This window comes from Saccostrea cucullata, unplaced genomic scaffold (genome assembly GCF_032062105.1).
Source record: "Saccostrea cucullata isolate Sc308-1 unplaced genomic scaffold, CSIRO_AGI_Scuc_v1 ctg3722, whole genome shotgun sequence".
Taxonomy (NCBI): domain Eukaryota; kingdom Metazoa; phylum Mollusca; class Bivalvia; order Ostreida; family Ostreidae; genus Saccostrea; species Saccostrea cuccullata.
Window position 1 is genome coordinate 93 of NW_026919432.1, and position 27,550 is coordinate 27,642.

General features: G+C 31.9%; 2 protein-coding genes across 2 annotated transcripts; both read left to right on the plus strand.

The window, feature by feature from the left end:
- Positions 1-2,007: 2,007 nt before the first annotated feature.
- LOC134231403 (neurotrypsin-like) lies at positions 2,008-9,943 on the plus strand (the record flags this gene model as incomplete). Its single annotated transcript, XM_062713366.1, has 8 exons — positions 2,008-2,149; positions 5,423-5,592; positions 5,704-5,845; positions 6,297-6,472; positions 6,666-6,816; positions 8,852-9,027; positions 9,451-9,592; positions 9,677-9,943. Coding segments are annotated over 8 exons (1,268 nt in total), but the record flags the coding sequence as incomplete, so codon positions are not given.
- Positions 9,944-15,273: 5,330 nt separating this feature from the next.
- On the plus strand, positions 15,274-27,550 carry LOC134231461 (deleted in malignant brain tumors 1 protein-like). The gene is made up of 12 exons (XM_062713425.1): positions 15,274-15,358; positions 16,375-16,720; positions 16,933-17,074; positions 19,458-19,621; positions 20,359-20,500; positions 23,998-24,167; positions 24,270-24,411; positions 25,298-25,473; positions 25,782-25,932; positions 26,522-26,697; positions 26,947-27,088; positions 27,176-27,550. The coding sequence occupies exons 1-12, from the start codon at positions 15,332-15,334 to the stop codon at positions 27,345-27,347; spliced, it is 1,950 nt and encodes a 649-aa protein (XP_062569409.1). The 5' UTR covers positions 15,274-15,331; the 3' UTR covers positions 27,348-27,550.

Consider the following 27,550-nt stretch of genomic DNA (forward strand, 5'->3'; position numbering starts at 1 on the left):
GATGTTGATCCCCCAAGTACTTAAGCTTCAACGCCATTAAGCATAACAAATCAAAAAAATTCAACAAACAGTCAAAATATCAAAATTAAGGACCAAAAAATGTGTCGAACATGCCAAGCAATGTGACTTTTGAATGATCTGTGTATCAATTTAGTTTGTACAAATGATATCCAAATTCGAACAGATTGTTTGAAGGCCTGATCATTCTTTTTGCCAATAATTTCTCCTAAGAAAGGGGTTTTTTTGGGTAAAAGATGGATTAAGTCCCAGTTCCTCCAAAATATGATTCAAACAATGAGCCTTACAAAGATAATGTTGTAACCTGCTTTGTCAACTGGGACCAATACATATTAATCATGTAAGCTATTTAATTTTTTTTCACATCTGAATTATGAAACAGAAGGACAGGTGGTTTTCTCATTGCCCCTCAATCGCTCAGTAAGAGATTTTAACATACATCTGATACTTTTAATCCATTTTGACGAAGTGTCAAGGTCTTTTATTAAATGTTTAGCCTATTGCCTGGAGTAAACTTCCACAAAATTCACAATATTTATGAAAAAATGAAAGATCAGGGTTTCATAAGTTTTGGACCTTTTAAAATACTTTATTGATAACTATATTTACTTCATCCATTATGATGAGCTTAAAAAAACTGTAGTTGAGAGGTTTGAAAAGCATGAACGCATTTGAGGATTATGTTTCAGATGTTATAAATGAATGATATTTAAGCTCTCTAGAGTAGATATGTTATAAGTTAATAGTTTCGACCAAATAATAGTCAATGTATATTTGCAAGATATTTTAAACAAGGTCTTTTTGGAAACAACCTACCTTTTATAGGAAAACATATATTTCATTTGTTGTACCGATCCCAATCTATTTTCATATTATATGTCGCTTGGAGAGCTAGCGACACTTGTCAAGGTGTAGATCACTTAACCTGGAGTATCTTGAAAACTTTGCACATTAATTGCTTGACATTACGGGTTTAGATAACCAATTTCGTGACCTTTTGGACTCCACTTTGACGTACTTTTCAAGATAGTCCATATTGCCAATTATAATAAACAGCATACATTTGACATTTAAAAATAAACCTTTGTTCTTAAACATGTGTTCTGTTTTTGAAAAAAGTCTTTTAGCTTGACCTCACTAATGACATACTCTGAAAATTTTAGTCTTTTGAATTTGGAGAGGGTTTATTTTAATCATTGGTATTCCTATTGGTTTTTTAAAAAAAGGTTATTTTGCACAGATCTAGGAATCTTTTTTTAAATCAAAACTCATTAATCAATCTGTACGTGTACAATGTTAGAGTGTAAAAATGGGGAATAACTTTGAATGAATTGGGACATTGAGTGGCATATTTATGTCGTCGATGGTTTTTCTCTATTACTTCTATACGCAAGAGCATGCTCTACGTATGAACAATGTACGAGGTAAATTATTGACAAACAATTTGATGAAACAAATATCATCAGTCTCTTTTAAAGTCACCATTTCGTAAGTTCTATCGTCGATACAATGACTTTGTCAGGAAATACAATTATCATTGAGTCAAATGTTGACTGGAGTTTTTCATACTAATTGTTAGTCCATTATTCATTCACTGAATTGACGACGGATTTTCCGTTATTTCCCGATCATGACAGAGAGCACACGGCGGGTTTGTCTGGTCGCCAGGGCATCTTCACTCTTCCATGATAACTGATCCCACCTCCGATGTTTTGGAGGTCCGTGTTTATAAGACAAATAATAAGTCACTTCTTGTGCGCTAAACTTTATTAACCTTAGACTAACCTCCTTTAACAGATACTTCTTGTTTACTTTAGAGAGCACAAATAAACGAAATTTTTAAAATATTTTTATAATTAAGATTAAGATAAATAATCATTCGAAATAATTATTAGCCTAATTCTTTTTTTCGAGCTTGGTAATTTACATTAATTTGTGCTTTTTCGAAGTTTGCTTATGCATCTTAAATTTGTATCTATAATATTTTAGCACCACTTATACGACTTTCAAGACAATTAGAATTTCAAGGACGAGTAGAAGTTTACAAGTACAGTGAATGGGGAACAGTTTGTGATGATGACTGGGACCATAGAGATGCTGGTGTTATTTGTAGAAGTCTAGGTTATAGTGAGTAAGTCTGTAATGCAACCTTCAGTTCTAATAAGTTCATTTTATTATCTTTTGAACAGCGCAAAGCCTGTCCGTCTTTCTGCTTGTCTCCGGAATACTAGTTCCCATTGGTAAATCGATGATACAGGTATTCAAAGTAGATGGGAGAACTTAGCGTGCAAAATACTCACTAGTTTCAGATATATACAATTCATATTTAAATTGTGAATTTAATATTTAAAGTAAAGTTCTCATTATTGATACGATAAACAAAAAATTCTGAGGAAAATTAAAAATGTTATTTTTTATTAAAAAAAAAATAATGTGGTATCCATTGGATTAGATTGATTGATTGATTGTATATTGTTTAACATCTCTCTCGAGAATTTTTCACTCATTTTGGAGACGCCACCACTTGCCGATGGAGTGATGCAAATTTTGTCCTATACTCGGCACTCAGGGCCATTGAGCAGGGGGGATCTTTTTCGTGCCAGCATCTACAGCGACACGGGACCTCGGTTTATACGGTCTCATCCTAAGGACCGGTCTCTACGTCCCACAGTGAGATTCAAACCCGCGACGTAAGCATTAAATTCGAGGCCTTGCAATAAAAATCCTGAGTAGCATTCTCTACTGACACTAGCACAATAACCACTACGCTACGCAAGTCCTGATAAAGGATGGCATTTAATTCATATTAGTGATATGACCATTGACTTAGTGGACTTCAAGTATTTTTGGAAAAGATACGACAGTTATGTCATATAATTATATTTTTAAGGTATAGTAGGTCTTTGCTCCATCAATTTGGAAACCAAAATATGTATATTTGTATACAAATTTTGAGGATTAAAGTCTTTTCACCCTAACAATTTTTATGGTTTAAAGTACAAACATTGAATCTATTTTCATTTGATAAAGTTTAGAATTACCAATTATTGTCTAAAATGTATAGGTCGCCATATTATTTAAGATGGGAGACGTAAATAAACAGAAGCAAATGTCAACATAAAAATTCATACACTTTTTGTACACAGTATCATAAATATTATGTAAAAACTGATTCAAATGCATAATTCTGATGCTGTAAGTTCCTAAATACTTGATACTTATAAGATATTTTTGAATTGTTGATATCAGGGACACTATTTTACATTAGAAGTACAATAAAAGAAAATGCCTGAATAAAACTGCCTGAGTAGGAGTTATTGCCCTTCTCAACATTTTTTTTAAAGATTGTATAATTGATTAAAAAAAAAACATGCATTTTTTAAATTCTTTTACTTAACATTCTACCACGATTGTTGTAAAGATCAAAGAAAACCGGCGGACATTATTCTCCAATAAATCACGCACGTCATCAAAAAATTATAAGATCAGAAACACGTATCAAATCTGAACAATTCAAATGCATGTTTGGCTGTAGAATGAAATACTTGTTTAGACAACATCGATGTGTCGTCTTTTGCAGTATAAACACTGTAAATTGCATAAAGTTGCTGATGAATGTCGGTTTTTATAGCTAAGCGGGGCTATTCCACGGACCTCCCTACACATTTAAACAACGTGATTTTAGTCCCAATAGAGTAGTAAAACAGGAACATGATTTTGTTATTGTATATTCATTATAACTGATCAATACATATTACGAACAAATTTGTAATTTTAAAAGGCTATTTTTAATGTAACGAAAGCTCAAATCGCCTGCATTCCATGCACAGGTAAGCAAACAAATTTTACCTGTGGTATTAAATGGAACAGCGTAATGGAGACATGGTGACCTAATTCGTTTCTCTGTAGAGGACACGATCAGCCATATTTTAGCGATTTTAGTAGACATGGAAGAATAGAAATAAAGTTCTTGTTGTCGTAAATGATGCAGAATAACCTCCTTGGTCTCGAAATGTTGCTTGAAATATAAAAGCCTCGGCTAACGCCTCGGTTTTATATTTCAAACAACATTTCTCGACCTCGGATGTTATTTTGCAACATTCACGAAAACGCGGACTTTATTTCTTAAATATTTATCATTACACCAATGGAAAATAATTCTTCCAAAATATATTGTTCTATTGGGTGTGGATTTACTTTAGTAACAGTATTTGCAAAAACCTATGACATCATAGGAGGGTGGAATTACCTTAACTTTCAAAAAATGGAGCGAGGACCCACTCATATCGAAAAATAGTGTAATAGTGTGAAAAAAAAACTCATTTTGCCCTCTTTCGTGTGTGTATAATATTTCTTAAGCAAATATCTTCAATCTTCATGAGATTTGTGTAGTTGTAGAGATTTTACATATAGTATACTTTAATGTTAGATGAAATATGAAGGAAAATTTTGATATTAATGAGATTTAATTTTTCACCTTCATGTTTGTTGCGTTATAGGCATATCGCTCGTCAAGTTCACCCATCTCCTTTCTCATTTAAATTTGGCCTTTTGTATGGTCGTTATTAAATTACCTTGTTAGAAAATATATCCTATCACTGGGTGTCTTGGCTGACTTGATTCATTCAAATTGTTAGGCCTTTGTTTTCATACTGAATGCGATAACGGAAAAGTCTATCTGTTCAATACAAGGCTTTCAAGGCGGATATGACAAGTCAACAGGGAATGCTTACTCCTCCAAACCACCTGGCCACGGATCTCGATGTTTTGATGTTGTAATAGACTGTAGAATTTTTAATATGATCATTCTTTTATAATATTTGAACAAAGCTGCATTTGTAAAACTCTAAAAGAACTATTTGAGAAAGGTATAATGTATTATGATCAATACCTACACCACAGGAGACGTAAATCAAGACAACCATTAAATTTTAGAACGAAAAAATAACTGAAATGTTTGTGTCGAGATTGACATGATTTTCTCTCTTGCAAAATAAACTTTTTATGTGTTTTGGAAAATAATTTTCCAGTATAAAAGGGTCATATGCATATCATATATTAAAGTATCAAATGCTGTGGGGATTCAATAACAGTAAATCAATGCATTTGATATGCATAACACCTCTTATGAAATTAAAAAGAACTGTTGATATAGAACAAAAGGGCCAACTCAGCAAAGCATTTTGCGCTAAATACAAATATTAAGAATACTGCAGTATTATTACAGACCTCGAACAAATTAATGCATGCCAAAAGTATCTTTTTAACCTAAAATTACATATTCAGAATAAAAAACATCCTTTTAAAAGAAAATATTTTGATTAGTAAATAAACTGAAGTGTCATCGTTTCATAACATTACCACAGAAACATCTAAAATAGACGTTTTATGAAACATTAATTAGACATGGACTGGCTGTATCAAATGCAGTGTTTGGACAGGGAACTGGGTCTATAATCTTTGATGATGTGGACTGTAATGGACGTGAAACTGGTCTATCTGAATGTACATTTTCTTCAACTCACAATTGTCATCATACTGAGGATGCCGGTGTAATATGCAGACTTCAACGGGGTAAGTGGCTAAAGCTAGTTATACATGTACTCTGAAATGTAGTTCACTCAAATTAAGAGAAGTTACAACGTTTAAAATACGTATAATATGTTGAATATCTGTATACTTTAGATAATATCAGACTATCAAACGGAACATCTGTAAACGAAGGTATTCTTGAGGTGTTAATTAACGGAAAATGGGGAGCTGTCTGTGATAGTGACTGGAATCAAAATGATGCGAAAGTAGCATGTCGGTCTTTGGGATACTCTGGGTAAGAATATTTGAATAAGACTGTATTAAGCATTGTATTGAAACCTTGTTTACTCTGATGCTCTGGTTCCCAATTATAAATCGTTCAAACTTGGTTTTGCCTCAATGTCAGTGCTAAGTTGCTCATATTTGAAAAATACATTCTCACCGTTGAAATGTTTTTTTTTCTCGGAAATGCTTGAAGCATTTAGCAATAATCACAAAATAATAAACAGCTTAACAACTAAACAGTTCTAAATTTGATAACCCCAAAACAACCCAGGACAAGAGATTAAGTCCCATGGTAGGATTGTCACATATCAAAAATTACAATATTTTATTCTTATATTTTTGAACTTCTTATACAAATGATGTACTAGTACATAAATGATTACAGGTATAGTTGTAAATTTTTCTTATATGTCCAGAACACATTGTCTAATATTCATATGCATAAATGTTTATACTTCTAGAGGGGGGCTCTCTGCTGCAGCAAATATTTATGGAGGAAATGAACAGATATGGCTGGACGAAATAAATTGTAATGGAAACGAAAAATCTTTGGTGGAGTGCTCCCAGTCAGTAATCACATTAAGGTCCTGCAATGTTAGAAGAATCGCTGGAGTCATCTGTTACAACACCGTAAATGGTATATATACATATTAAAAAATATACAAAAGGTCTATAGAATTTTAGCGTTCAGTATCTTGACGTTTTATTGAATGCTGGGTAACTGTATATACCGGTAGGTATACTAGGTTAAGATATATGTGAGAGAGAAAGAGAGAGGGGGGGGGGGGCTATGTAGCCTTCATAATAATTTTTGTTTGTTTTCTTAAAAGAAATTATGAAACTTCAGAAGGATTCATCTATAGGCCACGACATCATAGTGATACCAACAATATATATAAATGGAAATTGGACTGAATTTTGTCGGGACGGATGGGATGATTCAGCGGCTAAGGTTGTGTGCAGAAGTCTTGGTTACTCTGGGTATGTTGACGCACTCATTCCCCTCACACACACCTTTTCACACACGCGCTTATTTAAAGAAAGTCTCTCTGTAAGGTAGGACCTGTAAACAGAGTTAGCCTAGAGACTGGATATCTTTAACGTTGTTGCCAGATTCTTTTCTACAGTACATTTAATTCAATCTTTATATTTTCATTAATGAGAGTAAATGTCACACATAACAATTTTTTTTATTTCTGTATGTTTTAAAAATTAATATACCTTATAGAGAAAATTTAGATTCTGTTGTTAATAACTTAAACACCACATGCAAGAACTAGTGCTAATTGTAACGGGGACCGTTACAGATGTTCCCCAAACGCTCCCCAACTCCCTTTTATAATCATATTCCATGTAGGCGTAATTAAATAAGACAAACTCTATGCATTTGAGACTTTAACAACGTTTACCAAGAAGTGTACCATGTTCATTCAAATTTTATTATTGCACACTTGCGCATGTGAATGCATGTGCGTAATGACCATATCATATTGTCTACACAATCTATATATTTTAATATGCTAAATATAATCCAAAAGTATATAAAAAAAACGGTCATTCAAGTGTATTTTTGATTTTACCCATTTCATGTGCACGCACGTGCATACATGAGCATGGTGACCATACATTCTTGTAGAAGTCCATTACATCTATCCATGTTCTAAATGCCACCCCGTTTGGTTGAAAACCAAGGGAGTTATACCTGTTTAAAGTTTCAGCCAGTCAGATTGCAGCGCATGTACACGCACATGTTTGCATGTGCATAGTAACCATACCTTCTTGTAGAAGTCCAGTATAAATATCTATGTTCCAAATCCCATCCTGTTTGGTTGAAAACCAAGGGAGTTATGGCTGTTTAAAGTTTCAGCCAATCAGATTGCAGCGCACGTACATGCACGTGTATGCCTGTGCATGGTGACCATACCTTCTTGTAGAAGTCGATTATATATATCTATGTTCCAAATCTTATCCTGTTTGGTTGAAAACCAAGGGAGTTATAGCAATTTAAAGTTTCAGCCAATCAGATTGCAGCGCACGTGCATGCACGTGTTTTCATGATAATTGCTATATACCATGTTGTAGGATATTCTTATGCATGGCTATGTTCAAAGTTTCAAAGGATTTCGTCAAAAAACAAGAAAGATTAAGAGACTTTAGTTTCAGCCAATCAGAGCAAAGCGCACGTGCATGCGCGTGAGATCTTGCTATTTTGACCATGTCATCTTGTCTATAGTACTAATATATCTTTACACTATGAGTTTCAAAGCATTTCATCAAAAAATAGAAAAGTTAAGGCAATATACATTATATTGGTCATTTCAAATGATGCACGTGCGCGCTCTTGCAAGCACGTGCGCACAAAATGACCTTGATTCCGCAAATCTACATAACATGTCTACTGACCCTAAAAAGGTTTTACCTACATCGGATCAATAGTTTACAAGATCACTCCCGGACAAAAAAGTACCCAGGAAGAAGAAGAAGAAGAAGAAAAATAATAATAATAATAAGAAACAGAGTAAAAACAATATGTTCCCCAACTTCGTTTGGGGAACATAATAATGAGTGTTATCAAATGTTGATATGATTTTTTCTAGTGTTGTGAGAAATGGTTAAAAGTAGGAGAAATCTACTTTAAATTTATAAAAAAAATAATTTTTATTCTTCCAGAACTTATCCTTTTCTTAAATTTATTTCTCTGTAAAGAAGGGATATACATTTTCATGCAACAGTTACTTAATATTTAGCCAATTCCTATAACTTTTAAAAAGTGGGAAAATGTAACATTGCCATTCAAAATCAAAATTTAATAACGTTTTTTTTAATCGCAATTTTTCAGGAAATATATCGATGGAGTCTGGTTTTTTTTCATTTTACACATGTGAATTAGTTTCTGTTGAAAGAAATATCTTTTTAAAAAAATAACAATGTTACTCTTCTTCGTTTGAAATTAAAAAAAAGTGTTTGGAGTAAGTATTAAGAGTGTATTAATAAACATCTATTGTCTTTTCCTTAGTTATGCTGGTTTAGTGGACAAAGGGCAAGCAGGAATAAATCAAAGAGAGGTTTTTATGAACGTTGATTGTACTGCAAATGAGGAAACTTTGACCCAGTGCAACATTGGCACAATTGGCTTTGAACAATGCAATGATACTAGCCCTGTAGGGATAAAATGTTATGCTAATGTTGAAAGTATGTTTATATATATATATTCATATACATCGTACATGTATTTATTAATTTCTATACACAAATTTCGGCAAATATTTATATGCAAATGTTAACAGTAATTTTAAATCTTTGCATAAAAATTGGGTTTTCTTGAAATAACGAAATATATATATTTCTTTCTTTCTTTCTTTTTAATAACGTAATATGGTCAGAATTAAACTTGTAATGCATTCACTTTCAAGTGTAGATTGTATAAACTGTCGTAAAACTTGATTCAAGATTAACAACAGAATTTTAATTACGAAGAAATCGACGGTATCCTTCACGAAAGTCTAATTCAGGTTTAACAACAAGAAAGTAAATATAGATGATGTTTATTTCAGTATGCATGTAAACAACATTGCTGAAATGTTTCACTTCATGTTACATGTATCATTTTTACAGAGTTTATTAGGCTAGTCAATGGAACTACAAGAAGCGAAGGGCGTGTAGAAATATTTATTAATGGGGAATGGGGAACTATTTGCGAAAATTATTGGAGCGATACAAATGCAGAAGTGGTGTGCAAAAGTCTTGGATACTCAAGGTAATTATATATGCGTTTTCTTTCCATTGAATCTCTTCCTTAAAATAGAAGTATCATTGCAATTTTTTTTAATTTTCTTAATAGAACCTCGACTGCTCACCGCCGTGCCTATTTCGGACCTGGGACCGGGCGTGTTTGGTTAGACAGAGTTCAATGCCAGGGCACAGAGCCCTCAATCTTTGACTGCAGACACACAGGCTACGGAAAAGGATATTGTGCACATATCAGTGATGCTGGTGTAACATGCTCATAATTCTTTCATAACCACAAGTTACTGCTACCGTTTTGACCTTCTGCAATTTAATTATCTGATATTGAGGATGTCTGTATTTGTGTTTTGTATTGTAATACATTTTTATGGCGTCGAGTTTTAGCTCGGCGCTCATCTAGCTATGAGGAAATCTCTGACTGCTCACCGCTTTCTTCATGCGCTAAATCATGTATCTGGCGTAGGAATATACATGCCAATTTTTGCATTTATTCCATAAATTAATTGCTTGAAAATCATACATTTTCAAAAGTCCTATACATGATTGCCTTCTCACCCACTTTTGTCGGGATTGCCGGATTTGGTTCGTAAATTAGGTTGTACTTTTAACTCCCAGTTACAACTTTATAAACAATGCAGATGGCTATGTGCAGTAGGCCAGTAAATTATCAGTGCAGATGTAAACAATAAACTGGAATTGTTTTGACAAATCAAAATTTAAAATGGCCTCCAATAGAACAAGATTAATTGTTATCAGGACCAGCAGGAACAAATTGAAGTAAGAGAAAGAGAAACAATATTTATGTACATGTCAAGGAATCTTGAAACAACTTTCATTACATAAAATAAAGTGATCGAAGACAGTGTAGGTCTTACTGTACACATGTACATTTAGTACACGCTGCACTAGTTAATTAAATTAATTAGATCCCTTGGGCTATTTTTCTACAAAAGTAAAATTTTTCGATGTCAGCTGGGAGACCATTTTTCAACGTCGAAAAATGACTCGCGACCGTTTTCCTGTGGGGGTCAATATTCGTCTTTACTCCAGTGTAAGTTTCTAAATGACCAAGCAGTTGAGTTTTGTTACGAGCGATTGCTACAAAAAATTATTTTAATGCTTAAAAAGGGCATCATTTTACTCGCATTACGAAAGGCAATTTTAAATGGATTTCAATCGCAGATTAAATATGTATCCCCAATATTTACATGTAATTTATTGTAATTTATTTATTTATTTTATTGTATAATTTTAGTTTGTTTTGTGAGGCGATTGGTGGAAAAACTTATTAGTAGTTGGCTACATTCCCGAGTATCTGTGAATACAAAGAAGATGAGTGAATAAGGCGGGCAGAATGCTTATAGTGCGACAGATAAGAAGTGAAAATTTTAATCTCTATTGAATCCAAATTTTACTTGATATTTCATCTAATATTAAAGTATACTTTATGTAAAATCTCCACAATTTACAAAAATCTCACAAAGACTGAAAATATTTGCCTATTGTAATCTAACAACCAAGCTCTATGATAAACGTAATGACTAACTTGTCAATTGTCAACTTCCCTTACTTAATGTAGCAATATACCTTCATCAACTGTATACAGGGAGTATATCTCTCAGTTGATTCGATACGCATGCTCTACATATGTACGATTTCAAATAAGAGAAAACTTATTGACAAAAAAGTTTAGGAAATTAGAATATCAGCCGTCCGGTTTAAAATCATCATATCGTAAGTTCTATGGTCGATATAATGATCTTGTCAGCAAATACAATTTATCATTAAGTCAAACGCTGACTGACGTTTTTCATACTATTTGTTATGTAAACTGAATTGACGCTTTTCCGATATTTCCCGATCATGACAAGGAGCACACGTAGGTTGTGACCGGTAGACAGGGGATGCTCACTCCTCCATGGCCCCTGGTCTAACATCTACTTTTTTTAGAGGTCCGTGTTTGCTCTGCTCCTATTTTGTATTGTTTAATGGTTCTTAACATCTAATTACTTTTTATTATCTATATATATTTCAAATAATAAAACATGGTTTAATCTTGTAGCTCTTCAACTCTTGAAATATTAAGAGAGACTATAATATTAAAAGAAATGCTCTCTTTGGCAACAAGGTTTAAAATAAACCTTACATCCTACGTTGTTTGTGCTCACTAATTTATGATTTCTTTGCTGTTGCTGAACTTGTAGTAAAAGTGTAGCTCTTTCATTTGTTGCCACGAGTGTCCAATAGCTACTGAACTGTTTGTTTTAGTAGTTGAAATAGTCTTTTTTTTTAATCTGTATTGTGGTTGTTTGAAGGGTTTATATTTTAATTATCTTTCGTGTTCTGTTTAAGGAAAACTGTCCAAAATTCTGCTTATACGAGCAAAAAAAAAACCTTTTCATCCGGAAATTACTATACTTCTTGACCAGGATAAGATTTAGAATGCGTTGTTCTTTCAGTTGTCTTAAAAAGGCTTCTGATCGATTCTTTTCTTAGCTATGAACATAGCTTACTTATTCTTAGTATCTAAACGAGGCTACTTTCTCCAGGCACCTCAAAGAAGTGAAATATCATGGAAAGGTTGATTTTTATTGGGATTGTGGGCGTGAGTTTAGTTCTTTTTACGCCCTGAAGTATCACATGACAGCTGCCCATGGTCTAAAATCTAATATTAAATGTACAATTTGTAACAAAATGTTCCCATACCAAAGCTTCTTGAAAAAACACATGATTTCACACAGCAGAAAAAGCGGTGTTATGTGTTTTCGCTGTGGAAAAAGCTTGGAACAAGTGAATCTTTAGAGTATCACTTGAAAAGTGTCTTAAGAGTTAAGCACTCGTTGAATACTTCTTTTCCTTAATTCAGCTACAATGATTTTCATAAAGGTTTTATCTTCTTATTACGAAAGCCCAGAAGGCTCATTCGAGATTCAAGTTTCGAAATACGAGATTCGAAATTCGAGTTTCGAAATTCAAGACCCAAACTAACCAATCAAAAGATGGTTCAAGTTTTGATTACTTCCCTTTGTTACGTTTTTACTATCTAGAAATCGTTGAATATATTTATAACAAATGGACCATTTGCTAAAATGATAATGCAAGAAAAAATGTTTTATGTATTACATTTTGAAAAATACATATATAATCTTTTTTTTTTCTAATTTAACAAAATAGTAAATACGTATATATGTAATATTATATGGTCTTATCGTTGACTTGCGGAACAAGTGGGTCAACTAATTTTATTATTTAATACCATATATATATATATATATATATATATATATATATATATATATATATATATATATATATATATATATATATATATATATATATATATATATATATATATATATATATATATATCATTCCTGATATATGTATTCTATTTAATATTTAAGAAGCCATAATATAAATAGAAGTATATCTTGCTGATCAAAAATCCAGTGATTATTCAAATTTCCTTCTAATATACTGTAAAACGAGATTGGCGCATACGTATTTTAGCGCAAACGCAAGTGGGAATGCATTGGCGCAAATAAATTTTAGCGCTTGCACTTGTCAGTAAAATATATAAATGTGATATTCTGTTTTTTTTTTTAAATCTACATCCGTATTTGACTTTTTGGTTTGTCAAGCACGGAAACACATTAGTACTCTCGTATATCAGTAAACATTCGTTAACTTTACCGCGTACGTGTTATCACATGGCGGTGGTACAATGTCAGATTTTTTTTTATTTCTAATTTCAATTAAAAGAAATGGAGCATTTACTCATTTAAATCATATTAAAACAATGCATGCATCGACAGGAAATTACATAGAGAAAACGGTAATCCTAATCAGGTATTGTCTGCAAACTCAATCGCCATGCTTGACTGCATTGTTTCCCTCCAATCGATAGATGATTGACACGCCGAGAAGCCAAACTTTGAGGGTGCTAATGATAATAACCGGCTAACAACTACCGGGGTAACAATAATTAATCAAATTATAATTTGGCGAACTTTCTGTCTTCCGAACATCTGCAGTGCTAGTGTGTATATAAAATCCTATGACCCTTCGACATTACGTAATCGCGCGTTATGGTTTACATGTACTTATGTAAAAGCTTTGAACACACACAAAAATGATATTTAGAAACCATTAGCGCACAATAAATTTTAGCGCTCAGGGGCTCTTGCGCCAAAGGCGCTAAAATTAGTAGTGCGCCAAATACTCTCGTTTTACAGTATATAACACTCTTTCTTGCATTGTAATTTAATTGAATGACTTATTTGTTATTTACATATTAAAGGATTTCTTGATAGTAAAATCATAATAAAGGGGAGTAATTAAATCTTGAACCCGTTTTTGATTGGTTAATCTGGATCTTGAATCTCGAAATTCGAATTTCGAATCTCGAATTTTGATTCTCGTATTTCGAACCTTGAATCTCGAATGAGCCTTCTGGGCTTTCGTATCTTATAAATATTTTCAGTAGGTCTTAATTAACAAGAGTAAGTTTAGGTAGCTACATTTTATAATGAAGATAACATGCATCTGTTTGATGTAGTTTCAATGTAAATACTGTTCATTGATCCAGTTCGATTCTTTTCTTTAAAAGAAGTAGTTTTTTGAAACCATTAAGCATATTTTTCAAAACTTTATATGGTATCAGATTTTTTTTATTATGATGAAGAATCAGTTCAAATATATCTGGTGAAATAAAACTTTTTTGTACATTTTATGTTCTTAAATCGATCAATAAAATACTTTCATTAGTCATTTTGGATAATTTACTGACTATATACGACAAAGGTTAAAAATCTATTAAATAAAAGATACAAACCTGTAAAGAGGGTATTATCATTGATTCCTGAAAATTTCATAGGTCGGATCAGGTTATTAGAAGGGGGAAGCTTCTCCCTGTTAGTCGGTCATGCCAATCGTGAACGCCATGTGTTGATCAGGAAAATGGTATGAAACAAGACACTTATAGCCCAAAATACGTCCTAATGATAGATATATTTGTTGACATGGTTATTTAAATAACCATAGAATTTACGAAATGTCGACCTTGATCTAGGTTGTTGATTATAAATAAATGGTTAAAAGTTAAATGTATCAAATTTAGATAATATCTCCAAGCTTACTTTTTTCCGTCCCCGACTGCTTGTGCTTGGCTTGTGAGGTCTACCGGAGTAGAGTCGTCTGACAGCTAGCTTTTTGACTATGTTAAATCTGGTTCAAATACATGATTCTGATGCTTATAGTTCCAAAATAATTGTTTCCTTATAGATATATTTGAATACTGTGAATATCAGGGAAACTGATACTTTACATTAGAAGTACAAAAATGAAAATGCTGGTAGTGGTATAGATACATGTACGTGAGAAGGTTTTAATGCCCTAAGCAACATTTTTTAAGATAAAAAAGAGACATTACATTTGTTAAAATCTTTTAAACAATATTTTTCTCTACACCTATTGAAAACCATTGATTCAAAAGGTATTTTTCTATTGGGAATGATTTTAAATCAATAACAGTTTTATCAAAAACTTGACACCACAGGTACAAAGAAGCATGTTCTCTGGTTACGACATGGGATGCACCTGTATTTGTTCAACATTACTTCCTTGTTATATAACTAGAAACAGAGCCTAATATGTCGTCCGAAAAAATAAGAATAAGGTTTTTCTAAATCAACAGAAAGAAAAATTAAGGTTAACTTTTGTTAGGTACGTTATGCATATCAGAAGTTAAATGGACATTTTAAATAGTGTTAACAAGGTAAGTTAAAAATTGTTGATATATATCTATATGAACTGATAAAATATTTAAGCATCTATGTTGCATTGGTCGTCACGGTGCCTTAGTCCATAGGGAGCTCGCTCCGTAATAGGACGGCCTTGAATTTGTATCCCGACTGCAATTGACCTATGTGTAAGTCGATAAAAAATAGGTAGCAACTGTTAATGGGGCGTTAAACAACAAACAATCAATTAATGTATGTTGCATTAAATTAAAAAAACATTTTATGAAATATTTTAATTTTTCTTAATGCTGTACAAGTTCTTAAAAAATATGAGCTGTGGTACCTTATGGTTAATAAATCGCAAAAGAAGTTAAAAACGTAAACTATCCAGCCAAGGTTAATTGTTCAACTCTGATAAAAGTAATCCTTATTTTTTAATTTATCTTTACATTTTTAAGACATTCTATTCAACTGTCTCATTATAATTTTTGCAAACAAAAAATGAATTATGTTAAACATATTTCTTCTATCAAAATATGATCAAAGTTACATAAATTTTTATACTTATTTCATATGTTTAAAATTTCATTCAATATGTTAATTTTTTAGCGTAAACCATATGTGTCAGCTGACTAAAATAATTCTCCAGACTTGATCTATGAAATATATGGAGATAGCGAACAGTATATTCAAGCTCAAAAGTCCACTAAAACAGTACAAATCAAGAGCAGAACAATTAGAGGTGGAATCAGGTGTCATGGAGAATTGAGCATCCCCTCCTGGTCGTGTGCACCTTGTCATGTCCGGGAAATAACGGGAATACATAAAAATGCTCAATATTAATTATAATATATAATATATTATACATGATTATATCTAGTTATGCTTAATTATCAGCCTTTTAAAACTTATGTTTACTGTATATAAGATATAAACTCTAACAAAGTACAAAATTGCAGAAACTCAAAACATTCATAAACTATAGATTTTCAGATTCAAAAGTAAAGTATCACATACTCAATGGACTATATAGTCTTTTCTCTTTATATAGTTTGCCTCTCAAATGGATATACATAAAATACTGTGTATAACACTCATGGCGATGTCCGTGAATGGCCAGAGTGTCTTAGATAAATCTAGCCTTCGGGAAAAATGTCCATTAGTTAATCTGGAGGAGATGGAACTTCTGATCAACTCCGCAGCCCAAAAAGTGATAATGTCATACTTCAAAGATACAGATTCTCGGTTCAATCAGAACAGGAGAGAAATGGATGATCTTAAGAACATGCTGCAAAAGAACACTATGGAAATTCAATTGTTGAAAGGGAAAATTAAAAATCAAGAAGTCTTGATAAAGAATTTGCAAAACAATATGGAGGCACAGGCTGTGAAACAGGGTAGCTTGCTTTCCAAATTCAGAATAAAATACTAGCTTTATTTAATAAAACTAACCAATTTGGTTAGAACACGCCACTTTCTTAACATTTTTTTTTTTACATTTTTGCCTTGTCAAAAAATCTTTTTAGCTCTGGTAATAAAGTCTGCTGCTTGTGAAAATTGTGTATCTTCTATATATGCAAAGTATTTTTTTTTTTTACATTTTTAATAGGTGCACGCCTCGTAAATGGAAGTTCTTTTAGAGAGGGCAGAGTTGAGGTCTACAAAGATGGGGTATGGGGAACAGTTTGTGACGACAGTTGGGACTACAGTGATGCCAATGTGATCTGTAGACAACTATTTGGATTAGTTGGGTATAACTACCAGATATCTTTGATGTCCCTCATTGGATTTTATATTGTTTAAGGAAGTAACATTTCAGAGGTTTTTAATTTATTGAAGGAAAAAGAATTTGCCTTTTGATTTCAATATTTACTATGTATATTTTTGGAGATAAAATCTAAACAAATAAGAAATCACCAAAAAAAGTGGTTTACGATCTTGGTGTAGGACATTTTATAATTGTATATAGTGTAAGAAATGAAATATATGGAATAACGAACGGTATTCAAGCTCAAAACTCATTCAAACACAATACAAATAGAAACAGAGCAAACCTGGACATCTACAACGTCAGATATAGGATTAGGTGCCACTGAGGAATGAGTAACCTTTCTTTGCAATAAGAAAACAGAAAGGTGCAAAACAATTGAAACAAACACTAGTATCTTTTCAAAATATTGATATAATTTTATTTGGTATTGTTTGTATTATTGTGCTTTGTTTGTTAGCGGATGGAAAATGAAAAAAAAATGGTCGGTTGCAAAGTTAGTCTTATTAGTTTGAGCTTTAATACTACTAAATTTTAGCTTAAATAATTATAAAATATAAAAGATACGACAGGATTGAAAAAAAACTATCCCTGGCAGATCAACTTTTGACAGTTTATAGAGAATGTGATTAAAATTTGTTAAGTTTTAAAGAAGAAACAGATGAGTCAGTGTTAAATTCATTAGCAACATTTTGTTTCATAAAATTATTTACAATATATTTCCTATTTCCGTGGAAGAGAATTTCTACGTGTGATTTATTTATAAACATACAAAAACCTAAAAAAAATTATTCAACTTGAAGTTTCAAGTCACAAATAAAGACAGTATTTTAAAAAAATCTTCGAAATAATATCTTTTGTTACAATCCATCAACATGTATCAAAAAATTAAATAGCATGCATGTCAGAAACTATTAAAATAATATGAGCTAAAAATTTGATGTCAACATTTTCTTTTGTAAAATTGTCATTAACTATTTCAAGTACAGATAAAAAGTTTAAACCTACAAGTGTTTTACTAATGTAAATTTACATCATTGTGGTCATGTGCAATTTTTTTCTTAAGTAATACTAAATATTTGATTGTACAGAGGTTTTTCTCTTGAAACAATTTAATACTTTATTTTAGTATAATTGATCGTAAAAGTTAAATACTTACAAATCTATCATAATTACACATTCTAATTGCAAAATAAATTCTAAAAAAAAATGCAGTTTATATTGCTTTAACTCCACTTGTTCATTTATTTTTAATTTTGATATTTATGCCCTGTTCACACGACGAGTTTAATTCGCAGTAAATTAATGCGAAGTAAACTAATGCGAATCAAATTAATGCGAATTAAATTGCGTTCACACGACAGCTAATGCGAAGTAAACTAATGTGAATTAAAAAATTTTCTTCTATAGTCAGGCGCCAGTAAGTCTATTATGACGTCATTTATAAATCACGTCATGTATGCAGAGCCATCCTTTGATACATCATGTAGTGGCTTCAGGTATTCATTGATTTTAGTGATTAACATACTTTCCCTCAATTTTTGATCCAAATATAGCACAAATACCTATATATAACCACCAACACGTGTCCTGTGACTTAATTCTGGCCTTACGCATGCGTCAAAATTTAATTCGAATTAGCTTCGCTTAACGTTCACACGGAGCTAATGCGAAGTAATTTAATGCGCAGTAAATTAATTCGAATTAAACTAATTCGCATTAAATTCTCCGTGTGAACGCTAAGCGAAGCTAATTCGCAGTAAACTTACGTTTAATTCGAATTAAACTCTCCGTGTGAACAGGGCATTAATTTCAATATTTTATTTCTCTGTTGATAAAAAGATAAGATGTACGACTGGTGTCACCAGTCAAAATGCTTCCTCCTCCAAGGATTCTGATCCCACAGATCGTGTTTCCAGGGGGTCCATGTCTTTTATTGGATAATGAATGTTAAATTTCCTGTTTATAATGTTTTATAATGTTATAATAGGAAGTCTTTTTTGGTTATTTAAATTTCAGTGACATGGAAAAAAACTTCCTTCTTGAACTTAATTTAATCAATTGTATAACTTACAGTACAGTAATACATGTAATTTATTTTCAACTCACTTAAGTATATTGTATTTCATTTGACTTAAAGGCATATATCAAAATTTGTCAATTTTTTAACATATAAGGTTCATTGATCTGGTCTCTCTTTAAACGTATTTTTTGTCGGTTTCGATAATTTTTTCTATTTCAAAGTATCCATTGCTATCTTTCTTGACTTATTTGTTTAGATGAATCGTGAATATTAAATGTTCAAAAGTCAGGGTACATCATAGATGCAATCATGTTTTTTTTTTTTTTTTTTTTTTTATTTACAGAAGTCCGTATTCTTATGCACGTTTTGGACAGGGAGTTGGTATCATTCAGATGGATGATGTCAATTGTAACGGTTTTGAAGGCTCCCTACTGCGTTGTACGCATAAAAATCATCTACACCACAACTGTGGTCACTCAGAGGATGCCGGTGTTGTGTGTATGAGAGGTATTTGTAACATAACTTTTTTCATAGGTAAATCATTTGCATACATGTACCTAAATGGTTGGATGCGTACATGTTTGTTTGTAGGTTCGATTAAATTTTAATCATTCAGAATTTTCCAGAACCAGTTGATTTAATTTCAACAAGTAAAGAATGTGTTATTTGATATAAATATGTTTTTAGCATTTCTTTGTAAGAGCTACTGTCTTGTATCTCTTTAAGACTTTTATGTCAATAATGATCATGTTTCTTCAAGTCAAACACTGAAATTTATAGTTAGGGTCTGAAATATTACCCTCCAATGCGTAGAATATAGGTCGAGCCTTTTATAAGCAATAATTCAATTGATTATGTAAAATTATTAGAGATTATTGCATTAGGTTTAAATTGCTGGTAGTTATTAACAGTATTTTAGTCTAGAGACAACTCCTAGAAAAGCTATTAATGTTCCTTTCTCAGGAAGTCTGAAAGAGATAGAAAGAGAATTTGTAACACTGCATTGACATGTTTTAAACTGCTTACATTCTGTTTAAGCTATAGAGAGATAAAAGATATAATTTGAAATAATATTTTTGTTCAACTTAAGAATAAGATAAATAATCATTCGAAATCGAAATAATACATCTTATTAGCCTTTTTCATTTTTTCCGAGCTTGGTGATTTTATATTAGTGATTTTCTTTTCTAAATTGAATTATGTATCTGAATTTGTATCTTCATGTACATGTATTATATTTTTAGCACCACCAATACGACTTTCAAGACAATTAGAATTTCAAGGACGAGTAGAAGTCTACAAGAACAATGAATGGGGAACAGTTTGTGATGATGTTTGGGACAATAAAGATGCTGGTGTTATATGTAGAAGTCTAGGTTATAGTGAGTAAGTCTGTAATGCAACTTTCAGTTTTAATAAGTTTATTTGATTACTTTCTGAATAGCGCAAAGTCTGTTTGTCCGTCTTTCTGTTTGTCTCTCCGGAATAATAGTTCTCATTGATAAAACGATGATGCTGGTAATTTCAAAATTCTCGTTTAAATTCGGCCTTCCATATGGTCGTTATATAATATCAGAAAATATAATCTATCACTTTGTCATATTTTGACTGATTTTTTCATTCCATTTGTTTCGCCTTTGTTTTTATATTGAATTTGATAATGAAAAAGTTCGTCTACCTGTTCAATACATTAGGCGTTCACGCCGGGTATAAAATGTCAACAGGGGTTGCTTACTCCTCCTAGGCACCTGACTGCGCCTCTCGATGTTTTGATGTTTTATTAGATTGTGGAATTGTTAAAAATTCATTAAAAATACAATGAACAAAGCTGCATTTGTTAAACTCTATCATAACTATTTGAGAAATATACAGTTAATTAATATCTACTCCATAGGTGGTTTGTATCAAGATTGACATGATTCTCTTCCTTGCTGAAGAAGCTGTTTATTACAACTGGACAATATTTGACCGGCTGTGACGGTGGAATTAATTTAATTATGAAACTTTAGTAAAGGCTAGACCGAAATTAGACATTTAATTTTTACCATAAGGTAGAATCCTTCTCTGTTTCTGACTACATGAGTTATTCATTTGGTTATATGTCTTATATATTTAGGTATGAGATTTAAAAGACCATATTTTTTTCCTCATCATAATTGTACAACTTTAAATAGAAATGGTAAACAGTGTTTGAAAACTAACAGGGACTATATTTTTGGCGGAATGGTGGCGTATGAAATTAAAATACTAGTATCTTCTTTTCTGCCTCTCAAAATTATTATAGAACAATGAATTTCGTTATAATTTTTACACAATCAAACACTTGGAGAACTTTTCAAATGTACGTTTAATCAATAATAAGGGACTAAACTTCCTAATAATATCAAAGAAATAAGATTTTTCAAACAAACTAGAACTATGTTAGCTTTTATAAGCTTTCAATCTGAGTACAGATTTGAGCCAAAAAATTCTCTCTTTGTAATCGATCAAAACTTTTTGTTTGTGTATCATTTTTTATCTGTATGTGACAACTTTACCATATGTGAAAATGAGAAAAATTTAAATATAGGAAGCATATAAAAATAACTAATACATCCTAAAATATTTTAGAAAAGCAGAGAGAATTCGGATAAGACAATATCCATTTTAGTTAAATGATTTATGTCAATTTGGTAATATCATCTTATAAGCCCTTTATGGTAATATCTTTTTATGCAAAAAGAAAAACATTCAATCTTTTTCAATGCAAGTAAGGATCGCATAATTGGCAACGGTAATAATTCATTATTAATGTCCAGGAAAACGGTAATGACCTTGACTAGAGATTCAACTAAAGTAAATCAACCGTCATAGGAAATGGTCTGTATAAAAACTCTTATGAATTTAAAAGGAACTTTGATATATGATAAACGAGCCAAACAGACTCACATAAGTATTTTGTGCTATACAAAAACTTTTTGTTATGTTGATTTGTTTCTCTGGAATGGCGCCCCGTAATTAGCAGACCTATTTTTGTATTCATATGAAGCAGAATTTGTGCAAAATCTTATATGTGAAAAGAAGAAAACATTTTCTGTGGTCTTCAACTTGACATTAAGATATATCGACGACGTATTGTCAATTAACCATTGTAATTTTAGTCTTATGTCGATATGATATATCCTTGTGAGCTTTAGATAAAAGATAACATCAAAGGTCGAAAGATCTCATGCATTGTCCACATGTCTTTACGACTTGTCGTTAAGAAGTTTTCAGTTCTTCGTAAACATGAGAAACTGTTAGGGTCAATAACTGCTTAAAATAGTTTACGAATTCCTTCGCACTAATAGAATGAAAAATGTACTAAATAAGTCACAGACATTGTTGAAGGTTTTATACCTCTACGGTTTACGGTTTCGGAGGAGTAGCGATAACAAGGGTTTACACTGAAAGGGGCACTAACTTTTAGAGGGGTCAATCTTAGGGGACAAGCATGAAATCTCTGAAAGGGTTTTAAGATTACATACTAAAGATGCAAAGATGTGTAGAATTTGGTGAAGAACAAAAGAGCTATAAAAAATGCTTAATTTTACATATTTTGAATGACCTTGACCTTTGACCTTGACCTAGATTTTAAGGTCAATGAATCTTTTGCAGTTGGCCCCATGTCTCCACGACTTGTCGTTTAAGAAAAGATCTTGATATTCATAAATATCGCAAACATTCAGGTGCAATGATTCATTATAGGAGTTTACAAATTCTTTCGAAAAGACAGATTGAAGCGTCTACTAAATAAGTCGTAGACATTAGTTAAGGTTTTGTAACTCTACATTTTAGGGTTTCGGAGAAGTAGCGATAACAAACATTTATTGCGAAAGGGGTCGTAACTCCTTGAGGGGTCAAAGTCTGACACATCTGTTTCATATTTGGATATTTTACTTGTAAAAGACGATAATGATAATCTAACAACCAAGCTATAAGATAAACGTGATGACTTTAACTTTTCTATCTTCAACTTCCCTTACTTATGCAGCAATATACCTTCATCACCTGTATAACAGAGTTTATGTATCTCAGTTGATTCGATACGCAAGAGCATGCTCTACGCATGAACAATTTAAAAAGCGAGGTAAATTATTGACAAAAAAGTTTGAAACATGAATATCAGCAGGCAGTCTTGTTTAAAGTTATAAACTTGTAAGTTCTATGGTCGATACAATGACCTTGTCAGCAAATACAATTAATCATTTAGTCAAATGCTGAATGACATTTTTCATACTAATTGTTAGTCCTTTTTATACACTGAATTGACGACGGATTTTTCCATTATTTCCTGATCATAACAAGGAGCACACGGCGGGTGTGACTGGTCGACAGGGGATGCTCACTCCTCCATGGCACCTGATCCCACCTTTGAAGTTTTGGAGGTCCGTGTTTGCTCTGCTCCTGTTTTGTATTGTTTTATGGACTTTTGATCTGGAATACTGTTCGTTGTTTTCATGTTTCATTTCTAGGTACTTTTTTCTTCTACTTTTTCTGGGGATCAGACTTTATCATATTTTACGTACTTACAACCAGGGCTTGTAAATCTGATCCTCTTCTTGTATGTTAAATTGTTTACATTTATACCGTTATTTAAATAAATGATATATCTTATCTATGAAAGTGTTTTATTTGATTTATACAAAGTTAGCAAAAACTATCTGCGATGAGCATGCTTAGCATTAGAAGACATAAATACCATTTTAACCTAAAATACATCTTCATACTTTTTTTCGCCAAGAATAAAAACAATTCTTTTAATACATATAACATTATTATTGATAAACTGGAGTGTCGTTGTTTCATAACATTTCCACGGTATACGTCTAGACTAAAATAGACTTTTATAAAACATTAATTAGACATGGCCTGGCTGTATCAGATGCAGTATTTGGACAGGGAACTGGGTCTATACTCTTTGATGATGTGCAGTGTAATGGAGGTGAAACTGGTCTGTCTGAATGTACATTTTCTTCCACTCACAATTGTCATCATCCTGAGGATGCCGGTGTAATATGCAGACTTGAAGGGGGTAAGTGTATAAAGCTAGTTATAATTTAAAATGTAATTTATTCCAATTAAGAGGAAATACGTTTAAAATACGTGTAATATGTTAAATATCTGTATACTTTAGATTACATCAGACTGTCAAACGGAACATCTGTCAACGAAGGTATTCTTGAGGTTTTAATTAATGGAAAATGGGGAGCTGTCTGTGATAGTAACTGGAATCAAAATGATGCGAAAGTAGCATGTCGGTCTCTCGGATATTATGGGTAAGAATTCTAGTGTTTTAGCAAACTTTGCAGTTCCTTGTCAAATTCATTCGGAAGAGTGACGTGACTTATAAAACTTATATATTATATCCTCTTTTTCTTAACGTGCACTTTAAGGAGGCTCTAAACACAAAAGACTGCTAATTTTAGGGTAGTTTTATGCCTTTAGAATTACCAACCCTTAAAAATGAGATAGAAAAATTGTTGTCAACAGTTTATTACACAATTTGTTATAAGCAACAATAAGCTAATCATTTTATTAGACTAAAAATAAATAATTACATTCATTATTTTCATTAACTTCCCCCAACGTAAGTAAACAACAGTGTCTCTGTTCAAGCATAGCCCATTGTCTTTGAACATTTTAAGGTAGGTACCCTATGTTGAAAATGAATTAAATAGTCTCCATAGGCACACCTTTATATATCTTTAATACTTTCAAGTCCAAAAAGCACTCTTTGTCAGTGATTAGAGCTTCCTGAAGTTCAATTTTTCAGAATATTAAAATGGAGAAATATTGGAAAATCTAATTTTGTACAGATATTGCTTATGGCCAGAATGTGGCACCAGGGATTTTTTTTAATTCGCACAGTACCTGTTGTTTGTCTTTTAATTAAATTTCTCTCAACATCTATGGTAATCAGTAAGTGTCTGCAACGAATTCTAAGAATTTTTCAGAGACAGCCATGATATCCAGGTGCCCTAGGCATCTAGTTTAAAAGGCTACTAGTTTCCTCAATATATATTTTTCTTATTTATTTCATTTTTATTATGATTTTCAATATCGTACAGATTTTCAAAAGAATTTTTGATTGTTATTTTTGTTCCTTTATGATTTATACTGCACGTACAATAAAACATATGATGCCCAATTATTTTTTTCTAGAGGAGGGTTTCCGGTGGAAGCAAATGTTTTTGAAGAAGGAAATGAACAGATATGGCTAAGCGGGATGAATTGTGATGGAAATGAAAATTCTTTGGTGGAGTGCTCTCCGTTGGTAGTTTCAACGAGACGTTGTAGTGATAGAAATGTTGGAGTTGTTTGTTATCACAATTTAAATGGTAAAAGTCTTTCCTGCCATTTAACAGCCATTCCTTGCTCTTGCTTAACAACTATCGGTGCAGCAATGAACTCCTGTATTTTATTTTTTCTTCAAAATATTTTAACATTATTCATTGCAAGCAAACATTTAAAGTTTAAAACCGATATATCTATCTAGCTTATATTGGAATCATTGAAAAATCAGGAAATTAATGTTTCAGAATAGACCATTTCCAATGCCTAATCCTGGTCAATAATTCTCAAGTCAATCTGATGTACTTTTTCTCTTTCATATATATACATACAATATTATAATTCTTTTTTATAGAAATTTTGAAATTTCAAGTGGATTCATATATAAGCCATGACATCGAAGTAATTCCAAGTATATATATAAATAATAATTGGATGGGGTTTTGTCGGGACGGATGGGATGATTCAGCGGCAAAGGTTGTGTGTAGAAGTCTTGGTTACTCTGGGTATGTCCACATACATAACAAGTGTGCGTAGGGAAAGTTATTATCTTAGCTTACACCTGAGACTGTACGTCTTTAACGTTATGCGAACTTGTTTTTGCTGCTTTAATTGCAATTATCACGTTTTTAATAAGAAATTCAACAATTTATGTACCATGCATGTGTAGCTGTCAATTTGTATATTATTTCTTTATCATTTAATCTTGTCATGAAAATAATATAATCTTACTCTTGTTTTAGCGGCGCGTCTGCTAAAAGAATTGATACATGTCTATTATTATATGTATACGTATACATGTATTTAGCCAAACTGGACAAGTTTTTAAAAGTGAGGAAATGTCTCATTGTTAAAAAGAGATTCAGTTGATTAAGTTTTGCTGTCCCAGAACATTTTCAAGAGCCTGTATTTTAATTTAAAACAATTTACACATTTGAAATTTTAAACGTAGGCTTCTATTGAAAGAAATATTTTTTTAAAATATATTAATATGACTAGAAGTATTTTGTAGAAAAGTTAAGAAAATTAGTTAGAGGTGAATATCCAACTTTTTCACGTCGTAAAAAAACATAATAAACATTTACTTTTTTAAAGTTATGCTGGTTTAGTGGAAAATGGACGAGCAGAAAGATTGCATAGAAAGGTCTTAATGAACGTTGAGTGTACTGCGAATGAGGAAACTTTGACCCAGTGCAAGATTGGCACAAATGACTTTGAACAATGCAATAATACTACCCCTGTTGGTGTCAAATGTTATGCTAATGATGAAAGTATGTTAATCTGTTATACTAATATTTAGTTATTTATCTATTTTATTTAGTTACTTACACGTATTTATTCAATTTAATATGCATTAATTTCGGTCGGTCGAGACTTGCATATAATAAATATGTACATTTCTATACATCGTGTGAATATTGCGTTTTCTTAAAATAAGTTTACATGTTGTTTTTTTTTACCACAACTGTTCCTCTTGAGAAAATTGAATATAAATCTTATGTTGTTGCATTGTTTTACAGAGTTTATAAGGCTAGTCAATGGCACTTCAAGAAGTGAAGGACGTGTGGAAGTATTTATAAATGGGGAATGGGGAACTATTTGCTATCATTATTGGAGCGATGCAAATGCTAAAGTGGTGTGCAAAAGTCTTGGATACTCAGGGTAATTATAACTGCGTTCTATTTCCAATGAATCATTTCCTTGAAATAAGAGTATCATCTCATGATTTTTTTAAAATTTTCTTAATAGAATCTCGACTTCTCACCATCGTGCCTATTTCGGAGCTGAGTCAGGGCGTGTTTGGTTAGACAGAGTTCAATGCCAGGGCACAGAGTCCTCCATCTTCGACTGTAGACACAGTGGCTACGGAAAAGTAGTTCATTGTTTATATAATCATTATGCTGGTGTAACATGTTCATGATTCTTTCATAAGCAGTGAAGAAGTTACTCCTACAATTCTGACCTACTGCAATTCCTTCATCTGATATTGACAATGTGTGTATTTATGTTTTAATTTGTAATACATTTTTTGTCATTTTTAAGGGTTATTGGACGTATGATAACTGTAAAGTTTGATAGTTTTCTTCATTAAGTACAAAAAAAGCTTTACAATATTGAAATTTG

What these genes read in the sequence shown, in the direction of transcription:
- LOC134231461 (XM_062713425.1), top strand. Translation starts at nt 15,332, where the DNA reads ATGGACATTTTAAATAGTGTTAACAAG. An exon ending in TTTTAAATAGTGTTAACAAG is followed by an intron (nt 15,359 to 16,374) that starts GTAAGTTAAAAA and finishes CTCTTTATATAG; the next exon opens with TTTGCCTCTCAAATGGATAT. An exon ending in AGAAGTCTAGGTTATAGTGA is followed by an intron (nt 20,501 to 23,997) that starts GTAAGTCTGTAA and finishes AACATTAATTAG; the next exon opens with ACATGGCCTGGCTGTATCAG.